Source organism: Ornithorhynchus anatinus, chromosome 20 (genome assembly GCF_004115215.2).
Source record: "Ornithorhynchus anatinus isolate Pmale09 chromosome 20, mOrnAna1.pri.v4, whole genome shotgun sequence".
NCBI lineage: Eukaryota > Metazoa > Chordata > Mammalia > Monotremata > Ornithorhynchidae > Ornithorhynchus > Ornithorhynchus anatinus.
The window spans coordinates 7,017,768-7,038,170 of NC_041747.1; the positions used below are offsets into that span (position 1 = coordinate 7,017,768).

General features: G+C 50.9%; 1 protein-coding gene across 1 annotated transcript in view; it reads right to left on the reverse strand.

The window, feature by feature from the left end:
- Window positions 1–15,335, reverse strand: part of FOXO1 (forkhead box O1) — a 78,781-nt gene extending 63,446 nt beyond the window's left edge. The window contains exon 1 of the mRNA XM_001512918.5: window positions 14,733–15,335. Within this exon, the coding sequence (XP_001512968.3) occupies window positions 14,733–15,326 (594 nt within the window). The 5' untranslated portion in view covers window positions 15,327–15,335. The remainder of the gene's footprint in view (window positions 1–14,732) is intronic.
- Window positions 15,336–20,403: the final 5,068 nt, after the last annotated feature.

Here is a 20,403-nt window from a genome sequence, read left to right on the forward strand (position 1 = left end):
AAGCCCCCTGTGGGACAGGGACTGTGTCCAACCTGATTAACTTGTATCCACCCCAGCACTTAGAACAGTGCTTGACACATAGTAAGGGCTTAATAAATGCCACTGTTATTATTATAGCCTATTTAGGAGGAATAAAAATATTGAATCCCCACATTACAGATGAGGAAACTGAGGAGTAACTTGCCCAGGTGACAAAACAGGCAAGTGGCAGAAGCAAGATTAGAACTCAGGCCTCCTGACTCTCTCTGTGCTTTATGACAGACAAGTTGCTAAACAGGGAATGAAGTCATGTCAGGGACCAGAGCTAGGAAACAAGGACTAGAAGGAAATTCCTTAGTAGAAAGGAATAAGAGTTAATCAGTATTTTCTGGGGCTAAGTCGTATGAAGGACAGGAACCTGAAAAGTTAACAGTAAATATTTTTGGGAAGGGAGTAGGGAAAGAAAGGTCTTCAGGAGATAGGAAACAGTCCTCAAAAAAAAATATTCAGGGACCACGTTTCATACCAACAGATTGAGCGTTGTGGACAGAAATTCCAATTTACAAGACTATAGAGTCGATTAACTCAGTATCGTCAGCACAGACACTAAAAGCCCCAAGAGCATGTTACATAAATTTAGGACTAACCCCAGTCAAATTTCTGGATGCAAATGACCTCTACAGAGTATCGCTCACCTAAACCACAAAATTTTATTCCTCCACCCTCTACTTTTCACCCCACCCCAACAATCGCCCTGACATAGGCATCTGTCTCTCTCACGTGCACACGCACACACACACAAATGTGCGCTTCCCTCAAACATTCCAATCAAAAATAGAGCACATTCCCTAAGCTCTCCGTCTGACATCTTTGCGGTCGGACCGTAGAATCAGGCATGGCTTAGTGGAAAGAGCACAGGACTTGGAGTCAGCAGACTGGGGTTCTAATCCCAGCTCTGACACTTGCCTCCCTTCTGATCTTGGGCAACAGAGTTGGTAGACACGATCCTTGCCCATAAGGTGCTTACCTAGCGCTTCTTTTTTCAACAAAGGTGCTTTCACTTCAGGTCCAAAGCTGAAATGGCCCCAGGAAGTCACCCTGAATTTATTTACTCCATTACCAGAGGTGAAAATGCTTGTAGAGTTTAAAATACAACAAATAAAATGCACCAACATAGGGGGACACTTGTTGCTGAATATACACACGTCTCAGGTGCTTTTCCATCAGCCAACAGTGTGTACTGAGCACTTAATGCTGAACACTATACTAAGCACTTGGTGGGGAGGGGAGAGGGTACAACCGAGTTAGCAGACATGATCCCTGCCTTCAAGGGAGAGACAGACACTAAAATAAGCAACAGGTAGGGTGAAGCGACAGAGTTTTTACTCTCCCATGCACTTAGTAAAATGCTCTGTACAATGAGGGTTCAATAAATATGATTGATGGACCGAATGACACCTCCCCTACACAGTGCTCTTTCCTGCAGCTGTTTTCCACTTTGCAGCACAGTACCCTCTGAGCTTGAAAAGACAAAGAATCAATGATATTTACTGAGGGCTTACTATGTGCAGAGAACTATATTAAGTGCTTGGGAGAATACAATAGAACAGAGTTGGTAGACACATTTCCTGCCCACAGAGACCTTTACAGTGTAGAGTACCACCTGGCCAGGGGAAACCACAGTGTCTCTCAGGGATCTCCTGAAACAGAAATAAATGGAAAGAGACGTTCTCATTTATTTAAGGGAAGGCTTACTAGTCGCTTTGTTTTTTTAAAACCAAAATGGCAAAATTCAGATTGTGTGATCCCATGGAGGAGCTCCAAGGAATAATAATAAAATTAACTGTGATGTCTATCAAGCGCTCACTGTGATCCAAGCACTCCGCTAAGCACTGGGGTAAATACCAGGTCGTCGGTTCGGATGTAGTCCCTGTCCCTGAAAGGATTCCTGATCTAAGAGGGAAGAAGAGCTGATCTTTTATCCCCATTTTACAGATGAGGCACGTGTCCTCTAACTCTGTTTCACTGTTCCGGAGCACCGAGAACAGTGCTCTGCCCAGAGTAAGCGCTCAAATACCATCGACTGACTTGCCCAGGCCCTCTGCCTCCCAGGCCTGTGCTCTTTCCACCAGGCCACATTTCTTCTCTTTATAACAACCCAGTTTTACCTTTCTTTGACCTCCCCTCCCACTAATGGAAGAGGCCCAAATTTGCAATCAGTCCAATCACAGGAAGCCAGGCAAGAGAATTCTGAATCCAAGGCCACCCCAATCCTCAGTGGACCCTTGAGAGCCCGACAGCCACTCTACCAACGCACCTGATGAACGCCACAGGAAAACTAGTAGCATAGTTTTAGCCGGGAAAGATCACACAAGCGGGCTCTTCAAAAACTGCAGTATCAAGAAGGAAAAGTTATTAAAAACCAGTGATGTTCCTGCTCAACATTTTTGCTGCCCTTGCAGGATATAACTCATTTGCACAATAAATGTGGTCTAACAAGTCACTTCAGTCTTATCTGTCTGCATAGTTTAAACTGTCAGTGATGGGTTAGTGAAACTCCACCCACGTTCCAGTTTCTGCTCAAGACTCAGGCGTGGAGGCATGAAGGCATCTGCTGGCCTATTTCTGACAGAGTACCAAGGCGGCACGGTCTGATGGTGTGATGGGGGTCACTCGCAGGGTTGCCGTCTCACCGCAGGGCAAGGTAGACGTGGTCGCCTTTGAGACTTTTCCTTTGTGAAATTCAGGGCATTTTTTCTTTTTCCCCCCAAAAATCACTGCCCGAGAGACGGCACCCATCCGACATCCTTTAAGAAACAGCCACGTGAGAGGTGAGAGGACGGTTTTGAGATCCCGGGGGGTTATTCCACCCTCACAGCAGATTCAGCTGGAAACGGCACAGGCTTGGGAGTCAGAGGACGGGGGTTCTAATCCCGGCTCTGCCACTCGTCAGCTGTGTGACCTTGGGCAAGTCACTTCACTTCTTTGTGCCTCAGTTACCTCATCTGTAAAATGGGGATTAAGATTGTGAGCCCTACATGGGACAACCTGATTACCTTGTAATTACCCCAGTGCTTACAACAGTGCTTGGCTTGGCACCATCATTATTACTATTATTATTCGGTGGAATGAGAAGAGTAAACTGACGAATTAACACAAATCCAGAATCTTCTCTCCCACACCATGATCCCCACTCCCCTTCTCCAGAAATCACTTTTTCTAAAAGGTAAGTGGAAAATACACATAAAGCCAGTTAAGCTAAACTCAGTTTTAATTCAAGGCCAAAAGGATCTACGCTTCTGAATTACTGGATGTTGCAGGGCTAAACATTATCTTCACCTTTTTGCATGCACACGTGCAGACGTTACGGTTGATCTAGAAACCAGAACTCTCAAACGCTGACACTTGATTAGAGTGGCATATAATTCTGCAAACTCCAACTTGAACAAAGGAGATTAAATGTCAAAGTAAATTAAGAGGCTGAAATGTTTCTCAATAGTCACCTGTATGCCAGGAGGCAGACAGCTTATGTGGTCTCCAAGGGACCTCCAGCAATCTATGTGCCCTTAATTTTCATAATAATACAAGAAGCTTTAAAGAAAAAAAAAACACTCAAACAGACTGCACCTGCATTTATTTAAATAATTATAATTGCTGCTTTTAAATATGTGCCGATTGAAACTTGGAGGAAATTCACAGTCTAAGCATGCCTGTTGCTCTTGTTTGGAGAGGGTAGAATATGATAATCTACTGCAAAGTCAGGAAAGTCACGCTAAGGAATTTCTTGGAGCTAAATGATAAGCCTCCATTAGCTACCCAAGTACAAAAGTCACCTAATTATTACTGTTAAACCCCAGTAGTACTTATGTACATATCTTTATACTCTACAACTTCCGTCTGTCAGTAATTTTGATGTCTGTCTCCCGCACTGGATTGTCAACTCCTTGAGGGCAAGGAACAGGTCTTCTAAATTCTACTGCGCTCCTTCAGAGCACCGTACCCACTCACTACGTACTACCGACTGATTAGTTAAACAGCTTGAGGACTTAGAGACAAAACCTTCTTTTTTCACATTCTTAACTCCATCAGAACTAGGAAGATTCGATCCTGGTTTAGCCCCTTTAAGAAAGAGAGATGAAGAACCGTAAAGTCTGCTGGATTCGATAGGGAAACTAAAGCTTGGAAGAGAAGTTGTACGGGGGAGTGATTTACAAGCTTGACAAACACGGCCTTCCCTGCCGATCCCTGTCGGCCCAGTTGGTTCTTGGATAAAGTATATTTTTCACTACCAATCTGGGGGACGCTGTTGGGGAATTAGAGGACGAGTTCCCAACAACAATCATTCACCTGGAAAGAAAAATACTGCACCTGTCAGAAGGAATGGTTGCCAGCAAGGTACCTAGCATCAGTCCTGCTGAGAGCTGGAAAACTGGACAGGGCTGAAAATTGGACTGAAAACTCCTGGAGGGCCAGGATCATGGCTACCAACTCAACTGTACTGTACTCTCCCAAGAGCTCTGCGTCCAGGAAATATCACCATTTGAGTTGACCTTACTCTATAACCCCGGCATTTTAGAACTGAAGGTATACTGTCGATCACCTCACGGGGCTAGTCTGGGATTGCTACATCTCAGGCAAGCAGCCGTGGTAATGGGAAGCAGCATGGCTAGAGCACAGACCTGGGAGTCAGAAGGTCATGGGTTCTAAACCCGGATCTGCCACTTGTCGGCTGTGTGACCTTGGGCAACTCACTTTACTTCTCTGGGCTTCAGCGCCCTCATCTGTAAAATGGGGATTGAGACTGTGAGCCCCACATGGGACAGAGACTGTGTCTTACCCAATTTACTTGTATCCAACCCAGTGCTTAGTACAGTGTCTAGCACATAATAAGCATTTTACAAATGTCACAATTATTATATATCAATGCTTAGTTGCAGGAGAGGAGGAAATTGCGATGAAACCGAGGGCTTAAATCCACTGGGGAGGCCAGTGATGGCAAATCTAAGATTTGGGGTTGCTGCAGCTTGAGGATTTGAGCAGAAATATGAATCTCATTAATAAAAAAAAAAGAAAAAAAATCAGGCAGTGGCACCGCTAAGTAATCTCGCTTGCTACAGAACAGTCACCCTAAGCTGTCTACTTTGATTGGAGAGATGTCACTGTTGCAAAAAAATGAAAGCACCCTGCACAGAATATTTACCCAAAGCCCCGCATCCAGCAGAGGCCAAGCCAGATTCATTAAAAGCCCGAAAGACGGAGGTAAAGCCGACCAAAGAGCTCTTCAAATTCATTCTCTTCAGAAATGGAGGCCTCGTTGGGAAAGACCATCGAATTTCACACTCCTCCTCTCCTCACTGCCAATTCCTCTGCCAGCCTACCACAGGATGGAGATGGAACCGGTTTTCTGGATACATTTTACACTCACAGAAGGCAGCACTATCAAGGTCAGTGACTTTAGGAGTTAAGGGCTCTCTGCTGCAGATTTTTCACCCATAAAAATCATTTTTACATATAGTGTGCAGTTAGATGAGTGACTCAAACCTGGGCTGGCCCTTTCTCTTTCCAACCCCTTTATACGCAGTATGTGTAGGCTGAGAAGCAATGTGGCCTAGAGGAAACAGCCCTGGGAGTTGGGAGGCCTAGATTCTAACCCCAGCTCTGACACCTGCCTGATGCATGACCTTGGGCAAGTCACTTAACTTCTCTGGGCCTCCGTTTCCTCATCTCTACAAGCAGGGTGAAATACCTGTTCTTCCTCTCCCTTAGGCTGTGAGCCACATGTAGGATAGTGACTATAGCCATCTGACTGTACTGTACCTACCTTAGAATGTGGCACAAGGAGCTTAATATCACAAAATTATTATTATTGTTGTTGTTACCTACCAAGGCTCCCTCACAGCCTGAGCCCACTAAAAAAAAAAAAGACATAACCCACCACCAGTGCAATTGTAGTAAATTGATGATTTTGTAGATTAAAAGCCACCACAAGAGGCATTAAGTTCTCTCAACCCTGACACAAAAGCGAAATTGTGCCAAACTGCTGAATGTTGCGTCTTTAATTTAATAATATGCAAAGCCCACCGGGCAAGAACTGTATCTAACTCTACTGGTTTGGGGGAGACGTCCCGTCCCCCGCCCCCCCCGGTCCCCCCCCCTTCCCCCCCCCCCCCCCACACTGAGTGTGTGTTAAGTAGAGACGACCAGCAGGGCACAATAAGTGTTTGACGACCCATATGCAAATGATTTCCTTTGACCCTGCTTCCAAGCAGTAAAAATCATTTAAATTACTTGACATTTCCTGGCAAAGACAGTTCCCAACTCTGTGAAGCTTTGGTAGATCATACAATGTTTCTAAGCCTGCACAGTGTGCAGTACAACTGGAAATCGTCTGCCCTTCAATCTGAAAGTGCGATGTCAAGATGGGGTCAGATGAGGTTTCTTTTCATCCTCTGGCCCCACTGAATTATCTGATTACACCACCTTCCTTCCCTCAGGCCTCCTCGGTTTCTTTCCCATAGGCCCTCAAACTTCTTCCTACCCTTCCGGTGTCGTGAGAGAGTCAAATCACAGACTGGAGATGGGGGGAGGTGGGGGAGAGGATGTGGAGACAGAGGAGAAAGTGAGAAGCAGTGTGGACTAATGGATAGAGCACAGGCCTGGGAGTCGGAGGACTTGGGTTCTAATCCCCGATCTGATAGGCATCTGCTGTGTGACGCTGGGCAAGTCACATATTCTCTGTGCCTCGGATATCTCATCTGTAAAATGAGGATGAAGGCTGTGAGTCAGGGACCCTGCCCAACCTGATTAGCTCGTATCTACCCCAGCACTCAGTACAGTGCCTGGCACGTAGTAAGCACTAAACAAATACCATCAAAAATATAAAAAAAAAGGCCCCCTAAGAGTTGAACAGACACTGACAGGTGATCAGAACTTTTTTCCCAGTCTTCCCTCCTGATATTCTAGCACAGTCCTCTGCTCCCTCTCTTCGGTTCTCCCTCTCCAGCTGGGTACCTGTTGCGAAGCTTCTCTCCGCAATAATCCTGCTCTGAGCCCTTCACTGGCAGCCGCAAAATACGACCGATAAATTTCCTACCATCCTTGCCAGTTCCTTTCTGTTGCAGTTTCATTTCACTTGCCCATTCATGGTCCACACTACCTAAACAAATAACGCCAGACCTCCCCTGTAACTTTCAGGCTTCCAAAATGGTCAGAAGTGGTTTCTAGCAGATAGCACAAAAAAACACTGCTAACCTGGACACTGATCAACTCGCTAGTGTGCGCCTTTAGACAGGCCCCATTTCCCAGATTTGTTCCGAAGAGCAGATGCAAGAAGCCATTTACCGTCAAATTATGGAAATAAAGATGGAGATTTGCCACCCGTCCCCATCCTTCTCGGTTCAGAGATTTTTTTTTTTGATTATCTGATTAGAGAGAACAGCTTCTTTGCCGCTTTTAAGGCTTTGAGTGTATCATTAGGCTCATACCTATAACTAAAGCAACACAACCAACGCCACTGTAATTAACGCAAACGTCAGCTACCAAGGATCTAGTCATAAACAAAAAAGAATTCTTTTAAAAAAAATAAATAAATATAATCAGAAGGTTCAAAGACCCGTAGTGTCTCTGAAGCAAGAGCCGGGGGACCACACAGGCCAAAACAGAAACAGAGTGGCTCTGGCTTCCACTAGTGAGGTGTGAGGTGTGTCAGGAAGAAGCAATAACCACTTCCGTGGGCAGGGGAGCCGCCCCTTATGCAGATGCGGGAGCCACAACAGCTGGTTGTGAAGAGGCTTTGGAAACAAATAAAGGGCTTGTGTTCAGAGAAAAGAAGTCAGAGAGATTCCTGAGCAGAGGAAATTCTGGAACCTGAGTCGATCTCAGCTAGTAGTCGGTCGATTGGATCTGAGCGTTCACTGTGTGCAGAGCGCTGTACTAAGAGCTTAGGGGAGAGTGTAATATAACAAGAGTTGGTAGACACATTCGCCCGCCCACAAGGAGCTTACAGTCTAGAGGGGGAAACAGACATTAATATACATTAGAGATACGTACATAAGTGCTGTGGGGTTGAGGGTGGGGTGAATGGAGGGTACAGATCCAAACGCAAGGGCAATGCAGAAGGCAGTGGGAGAAGAGTAAATGGGGATTTAGTCGTGGAAGGCCACTTGGAGATGAGCAAAGACTAAAATCCTATCTCCCCCTGCCACACCCCAGGCCATAAAGTCCTTGAGAGCAGGGACTGTGTCTACTAACTGTCCTGTTCTCTACCAAGCACTTAGTGGAGTGTTCTGCACAGAGAACACGCTTGACAAATAGTAAAAGAGCAAAAGAGCACATACATATACCCACCCACCCCCTGCTGCCACTCAGGAAGATTGAACAGTCTTCCCTCCCCGCCAAATTCAACTGTGAAAAGCACAGGTTAAAGAGAGAGAGAGAGAGAGAGAGAGAGAGAGAGAGAGTTAATTAGCTAAGGGGAGTGGGGGAGAGCAATGTTGGGCTGCTTGAATAAACGACTGCCCAGGTGCTCAGAGGATCCAGTGAGAAAGCCTATCTTGCTACTGAAAGAGACATACAAGCTGGGATCTTGCACTTCCAACACCTCCGGAGAAGGAGATTTTCACAAGGGGGGGTGGGGAGGAGAGACCATACCAGTGAATGCTGCCCTTCACAATCCACAAACCACCAGAAATGGGAAATATTTAGACTGACCATTCGGATTGGAAGTGACGCATTTGCGCTCTTGGTCGTCTTGACCGGTTTGAGCTGGCACCTTAGGCAGGTATGATATTTTGGTCCCCTTCAAAAGCTATTTTCCTCATGTGGAAGGTAATTGCATGTTGGCTAAAACCTCACGAAGTGAGCTACCGGCCTATTTTTGAGTTTTTCCTGCAGGGGCTGGTTTCCCGAAATTATTTCTGTTTACAGGTACTGACTCCGTACCCACCGCTTTACAGGTACCCGTGAACAGTTTTTTTTTTTGTTACCGATTACTTCTAAATGGCCCGAGACTGTTTCAGAATCTGTATTTGTGGCTTGGAATCACCACACCCTTGCATCTCTTAGCACACACAGATTTAGTCTACAATGACTTCAGCCACGGCCGCTTACTCCTCAGGCAAAAGCATCCCCAGCCACTTTTACTTGGCAGCTGTTCAGGGTTCAGCTCACCCAGATTTCACTTCCTCTGGTTCTGTTGGAACTGACCCTGCCATATGCCCGCGATGGGGCGAATTCGAGTTTAGGTTCCTCTGATTCCTCAGAGCTAGAATGACAGTGCAATCTTAGTAGTCTCTCCAGGGATCAAAAATAGCAGAGTTCACCCTACAATTAAGTTTTAATGATGTTTTTGATCACCACGATTTTCCATCCTCTTTCTTCCACTCTGTTGGTACTTTTTTTCGGCTTTTAAATTCTCATTTCTCAACCAAGGCATCCTTCGGGGTAAGGAGAAATTCAAACGCCTCCTCGGGGGATCGGCGGGGAAACGGATGTTACGAAGCTCGAAGGGTGGAAATCGTTTAATGACCGGTGGTTAAATGGCACGTCCAAAAACCGAGAGGTGGATGTCTCCGAGGTGACCTTCCCACTGTTCCTCCCCGGGTGTTTTGGAGACCGTATGGGGCTGAAGGATACACTTGCCTGACTCCTCGCCCCGTGTCCACTATAACTCAGGGAATCCACTGTCACCACAACAAGGTTGGGTGCTGGTGGTGAAGAAATAAAATAAAGAGAAAACATCCCATCATCTCCCTTCACCCAGGGCTACAGGGGTAACACGCGGAAGCAACAAGGAGCAGTCCCCTGGTGGAAAGAGTACAGGCCTGGCAGGCGGAGGACACGGGTTCTAATCCCGGGCTCTGCCGCTACCCTGCTGGGTGACCCGGATACGCCGCCGACTGTCTCTGTGCCGCAGTTTCTTCGGCTCAATCGATCGATACCTGTTCTCCCCCCTACTTAGAGAGTCCCAAGCAGGAAAGGGACCGTCTCCAACGCGTGTGTGCTGCATCCACCCCGGCGCTCATTAAGTACCATTACTCTTATCTCCATTCAATATCATAGAGCATTGCTACCACCAAATCGGATCAGAAGGGCTAAGAGTATTTATTAAGCACTTACTGTGGTGCAGAGCACTGTACTAAAGGACTGAGAAAGTGGACAGAGACAGAGGTGGGGAATTAGGCATGGTCCCTGTCCCTCAGGGGGATCAGAATCAAAAAATGAGGGGGGAGGAGAGAGAGGACCGAGTGATAGGAAAGGTGAGAACAGTCTGTCATAAGGAGGTGGGAGACTGACACCTGGAGAGCTGGGATGCAGCCCCTCCCCACCCCCACCTCTGGCAGAAGGGCATAGAGGCATCTTCCTGCCTCTTCCGGCGCCGTCTTCAGAGTCCCTCATCGTTACCGCCTCCAGGTCTGACAATTTGGTTAGTGTTCTCAGTGGAGAGCAATCAGAATTAGGCATTTCTCCGGCCAGACCGCCGTAGTAATTTCCAGCCTCTGTTGGATCAGGGTTCCAGAGGTTAGTTGCACAATTTTCTCCTAATTAAAAAAGTTTGACTCTTGCTGCAAAACATGTTTCTTGGCCTTGCTTCTTCAAAAATCAGTTGTATAACATAACATAATAATAATGTTGGTATTTGTTAAGCGCTTACTATGTGCAGAGCACTGTTCTAAGCGCTGGGGTAAACACAGGGGAATCAGGTTGTCCCACGTGGGGCTCTCTACCTATATAGCATAGAGCTGTAAAAATATAAATTGGAGATGGGAAATCTTTTCTAAGGGTTTTGGTTCAGCGCTACCTACGTGCCAGGCCCTGCAAAAAGCACTGGGGTGGATGGATACAGGCTAATCCGGTCGGACAGAGTCCCTGTCCCACACGGGGCTCACAGTCGTAACTCCCATTTTACAGATGAGGTAACTGGCCCAGAGGAGTTGAGTGACTTGCCCAAAGTCACATGGCAGACACGTGGCCAAGCCGGGACTAGAACCTAGGTCCCCTGACTTCCAGGCCCGTGCCCTTTCCACCAGGCCACGCTGCTTCTCAGACTGCTTGGATGATCAAAACTCCTTAAGCCTGGATTAATACCGTGCTTAAAACACCACAGAACGGAAAGAGCTCTATAGCAGACATTTTACTCTCCTCCACTCAAATTAACAGATTCTGAGAAAATGTCTTAGTACCAGGGTCCAAGCCAAAACGGCCCCAATTCTTCCCCGAGAAACCAACCCGAGCCTACTGTCAACATTCTGTAATCAAAGCAGCGGCTTCCGATCCATACTCGAACCTTCCGGATAACGCCTTCGCGACAGTGACCGTCCTTATTCATCTTATTGCCTTAACTATTATTTCACCTTTGTAAAATTCCAAGCAGCTCTGAATTAAGAGCATCGGGATTCTCGGGTAACACCAAGGCAAGCGGCGCTACAAAATCCTTCCCAAACACCACGTGAGGAAACGCCAAGGTCATTCAGATAATGTTCGACTGAATTTAACCTAGGAGAATCTTGGGCTTCCTCTAAAACAGAGTGACCACTTCACGTGTGACTTTGTGGGTTTTGATCCTAACTGAAAAGATGAATAAAAAGTGTAGGCGCTCCCCCCGCCACCGCCACCCCGCTCCTTCCAGAGTAGGACCCAGGTAATCAGCAGAGACAAAGTATCTTTTAAAAAAAATGCTTTTTACTTTCCAACATACTGAAATGCCGAGAAGAAAAAATAAAATTAACAGACTATGATTTGGGCCCAGCGAGACAGTATACAGCACATTAAAATGGCATGAGTATTAACTGCCAGGAAATATTTGCTCCTAAAGGGGCATTTGTGCTTCAGAACTTGCTTAAAAAGTAGTGAGGCATAATCTGCTATCTAAAGAGTTGAGAGGAGATATTTTCTCCACTTTTTATGAGTGTTGAGAACAGGAAAGTCTTTCAGATTCGAGAGTGAAACTTGGTTTTAACAACTAGCACATTTGAAGCAAAGCATAGACCAGAAGGCAAGTTCTGAAAGAGGGAACAGCTCAGTTTGTTTCTTTACTCTAAAATACCCTTTTACTCAAACTGAAAATACATTCGATACGATCTTACCTCGTACCAACCGACTCTGATAACACCTGAAAGATTGAGTCATTTTAAAATGACGGTGTCTCATCCAGGCCAGTCAGACTTTTAATACTAAGAATCCTGTACCTGAGAGCCTACGGTAATCAATGGTATCCACTCAGCGCTCACTATGTGCGGAGCACGGTACGAAGCACTTGGGAGAGCACACCTCTCCAACAGAGTTGGCAGACGCCTCCTCTGCCCACAGTGAATTTAGAGTCTAGAGCTTATGGCACATTGCCAGTTCTTCCCTTAAAAGACCCGATACGATTTTAGTTCCTAACTCCAAAAGGGCTGAACTGAGATAGGTAATATGAGGCTGTGCGTCTTTTTGAACGCACCTTATTTTAAGAAGGTTTAGGTCCCCGCGTCTAAAAAAGAATGGTTTCAACCGTCAACCTTCCCCTTTCGGTTGATTCTGCTGGTCAGATGCTCCGGATTACCCACAAATGGCTAAAGGCCCCCTAGGATGGCTCTGGGAGCAAAGAAGCGAAGCCTCGAAATTTGCCAAGTTGTGAAAAATTGGTCTGGGGGAAATCACTTGGAATTTGATGAGTTCTTCCACGACTGAAAAGGAAGAAGCATTTTTGCTGGGAAGAGTCTGGCCGACCGGAGAGACTGTGCGCAGTACTCTTGTAATAATCAATGGTGGAAGAGGAATGAATTCATTCCCCAAACCCACTTGGAAAACTTCACACACAAAAGCTGGCAACCCGACTCAGAGCAGCTGGACTTAAGATGATTTTCGGTGATGTAAGTAACTTGATCCTCCTGACAACCATTAACTACACTGATGGCAGCTTAGGTAAAACAACTGCCCAGGAAGCAGGAAGACTCAACTGAGCAGCGGCAGGGGAGGGAGAATTTGGTGTGAGGTCCGCCCGCCTATTACTCGGCAGAGCCAAACACCTGTGTGGCCTCAGAGCCCGGTTCCTCTCCCACCGCCAGCCTAAAGAAAACCCTTTGCTTTTTTGCTTAATTAATTAGCTGCCACTCCTCGGCTCTGCAGCCAAGGGTCTGAGCTCAAAGTTCAGCCTCTTAAGGGCTGAACCCAAGAAATCCCGGCAGGTTTACCCTTCCGTGCAACAGATGCGACACCATCCCAGACCCGCTCTCTCTCTTTGACGGCCAACATCCTCCTGGAGACCTGGGTTCTAGTCCTGGCTCCTCCACTTGCCTGCCGCGTGACCTTGGACAAGTCACTTAACACCTCAGGGCCTTGGATTCCTCACCTGTCAAGTGGGGATAAAATGCCAGTTCTCCCTCCCCCTTAAGACTGAGAGCCCCACGCGGAACGGGGACGAGGTCCCCTCCATCTGACAGACTACATCTACTCAGGGTCATGCTGGGCAAAGACTACTTAGATATTATCGTTTCCACTGCTGTTTGACAAGACTGGGGGGGAAGGGGGGGGAAAATGAGGGTCTCCTTCGACCTCAAACCCAGTCCCAATCCCTGATTGTGACCTCGCTGCGGGCAGGAATGGGTCTGTTGGTTCTCAGTGTCCTCTCCCAAGCACTTAGCACAGCGCTCTGCACATACCAAGTGCTTAATAAATACGACCGAATGAATGACAGGACCTCCTCATTCATAATTCGTTCATTCAATCGTACTTATTGAGCACTTGCTGTGTTCGGGGCACTGTACTAAGCGCTTCGGCAAGTACCTTACAATAAACAGTGCCATTCCCTGCCCACAGAGTATTCGGACTCTAGAGGACGAGGTTAAATACTAATTTGTCACACACTCACTAGGTGCCAGGCGCCCTATCAAGCTCCGGGTTAGAGAGAAAAATCACCACAGACACAATCTCCGTCCCGCAAGGCACTCCCAGTCTCATGGTGGGGGAGAATAGGACACGGATCCCCAATATAGAGGTGAGGAAACCGAGGCACGCAGAAGCGACTTGCCCAAAGTCGCAGCGCGGGACCTGGAATCGAGGTGCTGCTCCTCCCCCAAGACAATCCCTAACGAGAGGCTTAGCGTTGGAAGCCGGCGGCGGGGTGGGGGGGTTGTCGGTCGTTCCACCGTACTCTCCCGAGCGCTTAGAACAGTGTGCAGCGTCCCGTAAGCGTGCACTACAGAGTCCCGTTGGAGGGAGGGAGAGGAGGGCTCGACCTCCAGCGCCGGGATGGCAGCGGGGCGGGCCGGCCCTGAGTGCGGGAGCCCCGGCGCCCCGGCTGCCGGCTCGCACGGCCGGGGGTGCGGGTGGGCGACCCCCACACGTACGCACAGGCAGGCACACACGGATGCATGCACCTACATGCACACACGAATGCATGCACCTACATGCACACACGGACGTACGCCTATGCATGCACCCACGGACGTATGCCCATGCCGGGACACAGACGTGGGTCGATGCGTGATAGACGTGTGTCGATGCATGATAGACGTGTGTCGATGCATGCGTACACAGACGCGTGGAGAGGCATGCCCACAGACGTGTGCAGATGCACCCACAGACGTGTGCAGATGCATGTACACAGGGGCACATGCAAGGAGGGAGGCTGGCGGAGGGGTGCGAGCGGCGGCGCTGTCTTGGCTGCCCCTCCGGACCCCCCTCCCCCGCCCGCACACACGCGTATACACACACGCGCGCGTATACACACACACACACATACACACACCCCCCGAGGCCGGTAAGTCAGTCACCTTCCAGCCGGCCGAGCTGTTGCTGTCGCCCTTGTCCTTGAAGTAGGGGACGCTCTTGACCATCCACTCGTAGATCTGGGAGAGGGTGAGCCGCTTCTCGGCCGAGCTCTCGATGGCCTTGGTGATGAGGTCGGCGTACGACAGGTTGCCCCAAGCGTTGCGGCGAGAGGAGCTGCTCTTGCGGGGCTGGCCGGGCAGCGGGCCGGGGGGCGGCTGCGGGGGCGGCGGCGGGGGCGGCGGGCAGGGGGGCTCCGGGCAGTGGAAGTCCCCGCCGCACAGTCCCACCGCCGCCGCCGCCGCCGCCCCGGCCGGGGACCGGTCGAAGCCCTCGCTCTCCTCCAGCAGGCCGAGGTTGCCGATGAAGTCGGCGGAGGCGGTCGCCGTGGCGGCGGCGGCGGCGGCGGCGGCGGCGGCGGAGGAGGAGGAGGCGGAGGAGGACGACGAGCCGTCCCCGGGCCCGGCGGGGGCCGGGCTGGACGTGGCCGAGCCCGACGGGGTGAAGTCGGGGCGGGGGAGCGGCCAGGTGCACGAGCGGGGCCGGGCCAGCGGCTCGAAGTCCGGGTCGATCTCCACCGCCTGGGCCGCCTCGGCCATGGTCGAGCGGCGGCGGCGGCGGCGGCGGGCGCGGGCGGCGGCGGGGCTCAGCGGGGTGCGCTCATGCGGGGCTGCGACCGGCCGGCCGGTCCTGGACCTGGGCGGCCGGTCCTGGGCGGCCGGTCCTGGGCGGCCGGTCCTGGGCGGCCGGTCCTGGGCGGCCGGTCCTGGGCGGCCGGTCCTGGGCGGCCGGTCCTGGGCGGCCGGTCCTGGGAGGCTCCGCGTCCGCCTCCTCCCGCCGCCGCCTGTTGAATGTGGCAGCGGCAAGCGGCAACCGGGCGGCGCCACGCTCCCTGCAGCCGCTACCGCCTCCCGCCGGCGGCCGCCCCGGCCCGGCCCGGCCCGGCCCGGCCCGGAGCGGGCGGGGGCGGGGCCGGGGCCGGGACCGGGGAGGGCGGGGCCGCCGCCGGCCAATCACCCGCCGCCCCCTCCGCGCCTCCGCCAATGGGACCGCGCCCGCGCCCGCCCGCCGCCGGCCCAATCGTTGGCCTGTCAGCCCACGCCGACACCGGCGCCGCGGCCCCGTGTGTGTGTGTGTGTGTGTGTGTGTCTGTGAGAGTGGCTGTGACTGGCCGGGGGGCTGAGTGTGGGGACGGGTCTAAGTGGGGGGGGGATGAGTGTGTGTGTGTATGGGAGGGGCAAGTGTGGGGAGGTGCGTGTGTGTGAATGTTGGGGGGGGGGGTGAGTATGGAGGGATGAGTGCGGGGTGGGTATGTGTAGATGTGACTGGGGGGGATGAGTGTGGGGAGGTGGGGGGGTGAGTGTGGGAGTGCTGGAGGGGGTGTGTATGACTGTGAGCCCGTCACTGGTCAGGGATCGTCTCTCCCTGTTGCCGAACTGGCCCTTCCAAGCGCTCTGCGCAGAGTAAGCGCTCAATAAATACTATTGAATGTTAGTGTGGGGGGCGATGAGAGTGGGAGTGAGTGGGTGAGTGTGTGTGCGTAGGGGGGGGTGCGCGTGTTCTGCTCCCTTCGAGGCCTTCCAACGGGGAGGCGGCCCTGGCTTTGTCGTTTCTATACTATCCCCCCCCTACACAAACACACCACACACACCCCCATCCCCTCCTCCGCCCCCCGAAGGGACCGGGGCGCCACAAGGTGGAGGAGCCCCCGGCCTCACTCCGCTCTCCATAATAATAATAATGTTGGTATTTGTTAAGCGCTTACTACGTGCCGAGCACTGTTCTAAGCGCTGGGGTAGATACAGGGTCATCAGGTTGTCCCACATGAGGCTCACAGTTAATCCCCATTTGACAGATGAGGCAACTGAGGCACAGAGAAGTGAAGTGACTTGCCCACAGTCACCCAGCTGACAAGTGGCAGAGCCGGGATCCGAACCCATGACCTCTGACTCCCAAGCCCAGGCTCTTTCCACTGAGCCACGCTGCTTCCCGCCGCGGGTCCTGCAGTCCTATTTAGTGAGCGCTTACTGGGCGCAGAGCACTGCGCCAAGCGCTTGGAAGGGACAACTCAAGCAATGAAGAGAGACAATATATACATACATATATACATACATATATACATATACACATATAGGCCGCGGGGAGGGAGAGCAAAGGGAGAGAGTCGAGGGGACGCGGAAGGGAGCGGGAGCTGGGGGAAAGGGGGACCCAGTCTGGGAAGGCCTCTTGGAGGAGGTGAGCCTTCAGTAGGCCTTTGAAGAGGTGCCGAGGAGGACTCCCGAACCCTGGGAATAATAAATAATAATGATAAGGATGGTGCTATTTGTTAACTGCTATGTAATAATAATGTTGGTATTTGTTAAGCGCTTACTATGTGCCGAGCACTGTTCTAAGCGCTGGGGGAGATACGGGGTAATCAGATTGTCCCACGTGAGGCTCACAGTTAATCCCCATTTGACAGATGAGGTCCCTGAGGCACAGAGAAGTGAAGTGACTTACCCACAGTCGCACAGCTGACAAGTGGCAGAGCCGGGATTCGAACTCATGACCTCTGACTCCCAAGCCCGGGCTCTTTCCACGCTGCTTCTCTATGGACCAAGCCCTGTTCTAAGCGCTGGGGATGATACAAGGTCATCAGGTGGTCCCACGTGGGGCTCACAGGCATCCTAATCCCCATTTGACAGATGGGGTCACTGAGGCCCGGAGAAGTGAAGCGGCTTGCCCAACGTCACACAGCCGCCAAGTGGAATTAGAACCCACGACCTGTGACTCCCAAGCCCGGGCTCTTCCCACTGGTGGGCATTGGCAGATGATTCTGCTCATTGAGGTGCTCTTTCCCCTAAACGCTTAGGGAAGCAGCGTGGCTCAGTGGAGAGAGCCCCGGGTGGGGAGTCAGAGGTCATGCGTTCGAATTCCGACCCTGCCACTTGTCAGCTGTGGGACTGTGGGCAAGTCACTTCACTTCTCTGAGCCTCAGAGACCTCATCCGTAAAATTCATTCAATAGTGTTTATTGAGCGCTTACTATGTGCCGAGCACTGTACTAAGCGCTTGGAATGGACAAATCGGCAACAGAGAGAGACAGTCCCTGCCCATTGACGGGAATGGGGATGAAGACTGCGAGCCCCCACGTGGGACAACCCGATCACCCTGTAGCCCCCCCAGCGCTTAGTGCTTGGCACATAGTAAGCGCTTAACAAATATCATCATTACTGGGGGAGGGAGGTGGGGTGGTTCTGCTGAAATCGGTCCTGAAGTCGCCATGTTTTGGTGGGTGGCGCTGCGCGCGTGTCTAATAATGTTGGTATTTGTCTTTGTTAAGCGCTTACTATGTGCAGAGCAACTGTTCTATGCGCTGGGGTAGATACAGGGTCATCAGGTTGTCCCACATGAGGCGCCCAGTCTTCATCCCCATTTGACAGATGAGGTCACTGAGGCCCACAGTCCTACAGCTTAGTGGCAGGGTCGGGATTCGAACCCATGACTTCTGTCTCCCAAGCTCGGGCTCTTGCCACTGAGCCACGCTGCTTCCAGTGGAAAGAGCCTGGGCTTGGGAGTCAGAGGTCATGGGTGCGAATCCCCACTCTGCCGCTTGTCAGCTGTGGGACTGTGGGCCAGTCCCTTCACTTCTCTGGGCCTCAGTGCCCTCATCTGTCAAATGGGGATGAGGACTGTGAGTCTCACGTGGTACAACCTGATCACCTTGTATCTCCCCCAGCGCTTAGGACAGTGCTCTGCACCTAGTAAGCGCTTAACCAGTACCAACATTATTATTATTATTATTCCCTGTGTGGCTCAGGGGAAAGAGAGGTCTGTGGGCAAGTCACTTAACTTCTCTGTGCCTCAGTTCCCTCATCTGTCAAATGGGGATTAACTGTGAGCCTCCCGTGGGACAACCTGATGACCCTGTATCTCCCCCAGCGCTTAGAACAGTGCTCTGCACCTAGTAAGCGCTTAACAAATACCAACATTATTATTATGTCTGTGTGTGTGGTGTGTAGTGTGTGTTGTGTTGTGTGTGCGCACACCGCCCCGCCCCCTCGCGGTGGAGCCTCGTGACGGGCCTGGCGGGGGCTGGGGAGCCTGCTCGCGCATGCGCACTGTCCCCCCCGCCCAGGCCACGCCCCCACGCCCCCTTCTGGCCGGTCCCCGCCCTCCTCCTTCCCCCGGGGTGGAATCAGCAAGTCGCTCAATCCATTCAATCATTTATTCAGCGTTTAATGTGTGCACAACACTGTGCTAAACACTTGGACAGTATAATTCGGGCAACTAATAATCATAATGTTGGTATTTGTTAAGCGCCTACTCTGTGCCGAGCACTGTTCTAAGCGCTGGGGGAGATACAGGGTCATCAGGTGGCCCCACGTGAGGCTCACAGTCCTCTTGCCCATTTTAATAATAATAATGTTGGTATTTGTTAAGCGCTTACTATGTGCCGAGCACTGTTCTAAGCGCTGGGGGAGATACGGGGTCATCAGATTGACCCACGTGAGGCTCACAGTCCTCATCCCCATTTTAATAGTAATAATAATGTTGATATTTGTTAAGCGCTTACTATGTGGCGAGCACTGTTCTAAGCTCTGGGGGAGATACGGGGTCATCAGGTTGCCCCACGTGAGGCTCATAGTCCTCATCCCCATTTGACAGATGAGGGAACTGAGGCCCAGAGAAGTGAAGTGACTTGCCCACAGTCCTACAGCTGACAGGTGGCAGAGTCGGCATTCGAACCCATGACCGGTGACTCCCAAGCCCGGGCTCTTTCCACTGAGCCACGCTGCTTCTCTAACAAGAGTAGCAATCCCTGCCCACAGTGAGCTCACAGACTAAAAGGGGATTGTCATCAATGAGCCTTCCCTCCTCTGCCCCTCCATCTACCCCTCCATCCTCTCTTAGAATGATTATAATAATGATGGTCTCTATTAAGCGCTTACTATGTGCCAATCACTGTTCTAAGCGCTGGGGTAGGTACCAGGTAATCGGGTTGTCCGACGTGGGACTCACAGTCTTAATCCCCATTTTGCGGATGAGGTAACTGAGGCCCAGGGAAGTGAAGCGACTTGCCTAAGATCACACAGCGGACAAGTGGCGGAGCGGGGATTCGAACCCATGACCTCTTCTCTGGGAATGCTCCTCCCGGTGGCATTCACGGGCTAGATGCTGGGGAGGCCTGTCGGGGTCAGAGGTCTGCCCCAGTCCCGGTGGCCGTAGCCCTTAGCTTTCAGCAAATGGAGGGGGGCGGGGAGGGCACCTGTGGCCTAATCTCTACTTCAACAACTCCTGTGAAATCGGGATCAGACTGTGAATCCCATGTGGGACACGGCTTAGAAGCGTGCCCGCCACATAGTGAGCCCTTAAGAAATACCATTAAGCAAAGGTAATCTAATGGAAAGGATAAGGTTGGATATTATTATGATCACTGTCATTCCTGTTATTAGGAGAATTGGAGAGGGGGGCAAGGAAAAGGGAGAGAGAGCGCCAGGACAAGAGGAGGGAAGAAAATGCTATTTTTCCACCCAGGCAGGCAAAGCAACTCATGAGACTACATCTGTCTCTTGCTACTTGCTTTAGAGACCTCCATGGGAACTATATTTAGTTCTGTAGCCACAGACCACCCATTCATGCCCGCCCCTTACCCGCAAAAAATGCACTCAGTGCTTCCATAAGGGGTGTTTCCATT